This window comes from Populus trichocarpa, chromosome 3 (assembly GCF_000002775.5).
Source record: "Populus trichocarpa isolate Nisqually-1 chromosome 3, P.trichocarpa_v4.1, whole genome shotgun sequence".
NCBI lineage: Eukaryota > Viridiplantae > Streptophyta > Magnoliopsida > Malpighiales > Salicaceae > Populus > Populus trichocarpa.
In genome coordinates, this window is record NC_037287.2 from 11,653,541 (window position 1) to 11,659,123 (window position 5,583).

General features: G+C 35.8%; 1 protein-coding gene across 2 annotated transcripts; it reads left to right on the top strand.

Annotated features, from left to right (window-relative positions):
- Nucleotides 1-2,204: 2,204 nt before the first annotated feature.
- LOC18096957 (protein LOL1) lies at nt 2,205-4,784 on the top strand. Of its 2 annotated transcripts, none has more exons than XM_006385574.3 (6): nt 2,205-2,426; nt 2,750-2,942; nt 3,263-3,376; nt 3,773-3,886; nt 4,006-4,115; nt 4,450-4,784. In XM_006385574.3, the coding sequence occupies exons 2-6, from the start codon at nt 2,852-2,854 to the stop codon at nt 4,486-4,488; spliced, it is 468 nt and encodes a 155-aa protein (XP_006385636.1). In that variant the 5' UTR covers nt 2,205-2,426; nt 2,750-2,851; the 3' UTR covers nt 4,489-4,784. The 2 variants fall into 2 exon arrangements, with proteins under 2 accessions (XP_006385636.1, XP_024452725.1); XM_024596957.2 differs by lacking the exon at nt 2,205-2,426 and adding an exon at nt 2,446-2,518.
- Nucleotides 4,785-5,583: the final 799 nt, after the last annotated feature.

Genomic DNA, 5,583 nt, shown 5'->3' on the forward strand with positions numbered 1-5,583 from the left:
AATAAGAGACATTCAGAAAAAGGAGAGGGCAAACAAAAAGATTAAATGAGAGATAATAAATATATATATTTAGTTTAGATAAATATTAACATATATACACACAATAAGTATTTTTATTAACCATCTAGGTGGTGGTCCAGTGGTAAGAACTTGGGATCAAGAGGTTTGTTTCCTCTGTGGTCTCAGGGTCGAGCCATGTGGTTGCTTATATGATGACAACTGGAAGCTTACATGGTCGTTAACTTCAGGGCCCGTGGGATTAGTCGAGGTGCGCGCAAGCTGATTCGGATATCTACGTTAAAAAAAAAAGTATTTTTATTATTAAAATTAAATAATAACATAATTTATCTTAAATAGAATGATTTTTAATCTTTCCTTTAACGTAATGGCTCGAGAGTGCTTCATTTAGAGGGAAAATCTCCAACGAACGTATTAATTGAAGTAGTAAAAAGGGAGAAACATCGGTTTCAAGTTCACCATTAGAGACGAGCTTCTCTAGAAAAAAGAAGAGAGAATTAACGGCAAGAATATCCAATTGGGATCAAAGTCAGAAATGCGGGGAAACTCCAAAAGAGGTACGAGTAGAGTGGTCCCTTGGCTCTTCGATTTGCTCTTCCATGGACCTCTTCTGGTTTTCTGTATTCTATACTATAGGATACTTCCAAAAGTGCAGAGCGACTGCCCATGCCTCACATAATTCTTCTCCGTCACCGCCTCATTTTCCCCACCCCCACCTCCCCTTCCCCCACTCTCCCTTTTCTCTTGGAACTTAGCCAAGTCCTGGTTGGGTTTTTATCTGTCTGCTGATGTGACTTCTCGCGAATTATAAAAATCATAGCTTCTGTGATGTTAATTTTTAAAATATTACCAGACGGAGGAGATGCAGGAGGAGCAAGTACTCTCTCTGTCTCAACTTTCCACCATGCCTGGTTACATGACGGATGGAGAGGGACAATGATGAAGGAGGATGTTGTTTTATTAGGACTTAATTGAAAATTTTCAAAGATGAAGGAGGATGTTGAATCATAACTTTCACTGTACCAACCTTAGTTCCTCGTCTATGTTGCTAAGTAACTAGGTTCCTTTCAATGATTATCTTTTCTTTTTGTTTGGAAGCATTTCGTTACCAAAAAGGTGAAATTATTGATGGAAATAATTCTGTCGGTCCAATTAATGATGGAATTATTTTCTCCGACATAACATAACTTTATTATTGATTTCGTTGCTAATTAAAAAAATAATAATTCGTGTTATTATTTTTTTCAAATTTATTTTAAAAATACTGAAATGTATTTATTAATTTCATAGATAAAAATAACATTTTAATAATTTACTCCAATAATTCCATAGGAAATATTATAAATTCCTTTAAAAAAATTTAAATTTTAATATGCCTCTGTAAAAAAATTAAATTGCAAAGAATTTAAGCAATTTTATAGTTTTTAATTTCAAGTCTGAGTTGAACTCCATTGTATCTACCCTTTCTTTATTAATTTTTTTTTTCGTGAAAAAACATATAGTTATTTTTTATTTTATTTAATAAGAAAATGCCCATGCTTTACTTTGATCCCTATCCAAAAGTTAGGTGTGGGTAGGGGGGATGGGTGGGGTCCAATATTTTTCTGATAACCTATGATTCTGATAATCCAGGGGACAAAATAATGTGAGAAGAAATGAAAATTAGATAGTGGACCGGTGGTCCTCATCTTTTATTACACGAGGGTATTTAAAAGAATAATAATAATTGTTTTTAAAATGTTCAAAAAATATTTAAAAAATATTTTTTAAAATTTATTTTTAATATTAGTACATTAAAATAATTAAAAAAAATTTAATTTTTTTTGTATATATATAATTTTAATAAAAAGTAGGTTGAATTTCATTCTTAAACACACTGTGTTTTATATATAGGGTGTGTTTGGAGGAAAGGTAGCTTGTGCTTTTTTTAAGTAAAAAATATGTTTTTATAGCTTTTGGAGGTGTGGTTAGGTATAGTTTGTGCTTAAATGTATTGTGCTTTTAAAAAAAAGTCACCACACCTCCAAGCCAAACACCCTCATAGACACAAAAACAAAAGTAGGCGGGCTAACCGGTTCAGAACTCCTTCTATTTTCTAAGTTTTCTTAATGCAGTACTTCATCTATTAGTTTTACTAATATGGTCCTTGTATTTATACTTTAAACATTCAAAATATCAAGTTAATCTAATTACTTGGATCGGTTGTAGGATGACTCGCTTTCGCTCCTCTAATCCAAAACCAAGCTCTCGCATTTATTCTATAATGTTGGTTACAACTTTGTCATAGTTTCATAGCTAAATTGTAGTTGTGTGGATAGACAATCTAATAAGCCAACTTAGTTAAATTGTCCCCTTTTATTCTCTCTCCCTCCCCCTCCTCTCTCAAGTGCGTCTGCAAGTCGTTAAAGGTGCGTGCTTGCCCCACTTTAACTGGATTTCTGTGTTTCTTAATCTCTCCAGGCTTGTTTATTTCTCTAAATGATATCCAGCAAACATTCTTGTATGGTTTCCAGGCATAATTTTAGGCAACTGGGTGTTGGTTATTTCTGTTAATAATCATGTGTTTAATTACCTTTTCTCTGATACTATTTCCCTTTGCCAAGGCTAAATAGTGCTACAATTTAGATTTGCAACTTCCTTGTGTTCTGCACAAGCTACTCGTACATCTGTAATGCTATAACATTAGCAATGATTGTGCATCTTTGTTTTCATGTGCTGTCCTTGTTTCCAGGCATTGCTGAAATGGGAGAAAGGGCTGTGGTTTGTGTGTTAAAGACTCTGTAAGTTTGTAGGAAATTGGAAAAGAAAGCTACAACTTTTGTGAGATATTGCAATGCCAGTTCCTCTTGCACCTTATCCAACACCTCCAGCCCCATATGCTCCTACCCCTCCTCCTCCTCCTCCTCCTCCTCCAGCAGCCAATGGTATGTTAGTTTCTTGCGCACTTGTTTTAGCTTCAAAAGTCAAAACTATTTTGGATTTCCTGTGCGTTTCAATTCTCAAAGAAAAAGAAGACGAGGAATTAAAGGGAATGGCCAAGAGCCCTTTGAATCTTGCATCTACTTTTTGATGCTAGTCTTTCTTTTCTTTTTCTTTGAATAAAACTATGCATCATGTGATTCAGCACGAGTACAGATTTTCTGCTATTATTAATTACTTGATACTGCAAATGCAATCTATAATTTAAATTGCTCGTTATCAGGTGCTAGCTCTGTAAATATTTTAATTTGATGATGATTTTCAGGTGCACAGAGCCAGCTTGTGTGTTCTGGATGTCGAAACCTGTTGCTCTTTCCAGTTGGAGCAACCTCTGTATGCTGTGCTGTTTGCAATGCAGTCACAGCTGTGCCACCTCCTGGTACGAGTAAATCTATCATTTCACTAAACAATCTTCATATATTTACTAATCAAAAACTGAATCTGTTAAATCCAGTTTAGACTAAAGAGTTCTCTTGTTTCATATCCATCGATAGCAATAGGATCCAATTTTGTATCATCTTCCTTGATACATGAGAAATAGTCAAGACATTTATCTTTTCCATCGTTGTTATAACTTAAACCAGAAATAAAATTTCTTTCCCCTCCTATCAGCCCTTGGCCCTTTGCTATTGTGTTATGGAAATGTTCAACAGATGCATTCACCATTCGATGAACTGCTGCGACGCAGAAACAACACTTTCACATATAAATTGTTTATGACATCCAGAGAAATATCTGAACATAGTAACTTGTCTGTTCAAAAATATATGAATAGGCACGGAAATGGCCCAGTTGGTTTGTGGAGGTTGCCACACCTTACTCATGTACATCCGTGGAGCAACCAGTGTGCAGTGTTCTTGTTGTCACACAGTCAATCTAGCCTTGGAGGGTAAGGAACTTGAGAACCTATTGCTTTTCAACCACTCTACTATGTAATGTATTACCTGCCGAAAGACTTTTTACTTAAGATTAAGCTGGGAAATAAACATCACATCCATAATATGACAGCAAATCAAGTGGCACATGTCAATTGCGGGAACTGCAGGATGCTGCTGATGTACCAATATGGAGCACGGTCTGTGAAATGTGCTGTTTGCAATTTTGTGACACCAATTGGGGTCAGTACATAACTTTTTTCCTCTTTTTTTTTTTTTTATTTTGTTAGTTCAGAAGCCCCTAAAGTAATTGATAGGGTCCATTCCTGAAATAGCAGTTGAAGGCTAAGTAATAGATGGCATTCATAGGTGTTCAAGACCTCAAGCCAACAAAAACCTTAAAGCACCCCGCGCGTGGAGGCTAATTAGAACATGAATTACATCTGTGGATAAAATGATCTTAAAGAGAAGTTAATACCAATATTTAAGTAATCAAGGGTCTTTTTTCTTCTGATGAACACTCAAAACCTCTACATCTTTCTGTTGATTTTTTTCCTTTGTTTGTTGGATGATGCAGGTCTCGACAAGCGCCACTGAAGAGAAGTTCAATGCCTGAATAGTTACACAGCTGTACTAAGTTGGTCATTACAGATTCTACAAGTATGTTTTTGCATATTACAATATAATCCTCCGACGATAGCATCTCCTGGTGAAGCAGAGGAAAACCCCTCCAGCCACAAGTATAGAGTTATGTTTTATCTCCCGTTTGCGTGACCTACCTACTTAATATGAATAAGCAGTTTTGAATGAATGAATGTGTGTGAAGTGTTAAGATTCTATGGAAAGACTTTTAGACTCTGACTCTGAGTGCATTTGGAAATCCTGTGATAAGATGAACTTCATTTTCTTCTACTTTAACAATATGTGACTGCACAAGTAGCATCAGGTGCACCGGAAAGATTCATTTCACATACTCTCTCTCTGCTTTGGAATTCTCTGAAAAAATGGTCTCAATAGAAACAGTTTCTACAAAGTCATTTACTTAGACCAGATAACTTCTTGCTTGGATTAGAGATCACATAGGGTACCAAAGAGATATTTTAAGAAGTATTTATAACCTAATCGGTGACCACGCCTCCCCTTCATGGAAGAGTTTCTATCTTCAGAATTCTTCCTCGAGCAACAAAAATGAAAAATGGTCATGTCTTCAATCAACTCCCTACCAGAAACGTTTTCCTCGTGGTTTGAACTCACCCATCTTCCTCTTCTTCTTTTTTTCACCATGGGGATCTTGTTCTCTCTTCAGCTGGGATACAGTAATTAGTCCTTTGCAATACAGTACGAGTCATCCAATCAACTTCCTTGGGTCCCTTTTGTAGATGATCCAGGAATTTCAAAGAAAAATAATGAAGATTCCAACACCACTTAGGCAAACCATGTGGCTCACCTCCTTTACAAGATTTCACCCATCTCGGCTTCAACTTCACTGTTGATTGCACATGTATACTGAAACCTAAAATTTGTGCTCAGAACACAAGCATATCTCATTTCTTTAATAGCTTAGAAGATAATAAATGCCATTGAAATTCTTCCACATCTGACCATATCTCATATCACCATTCACAGAAGAAATATCAGCTCTCTTGTCTAACGTGCAATCACAGCACTGAGTTCAGGTTTTTCCTGAAGTTTAGAGAGGAAGGAGCAGAAA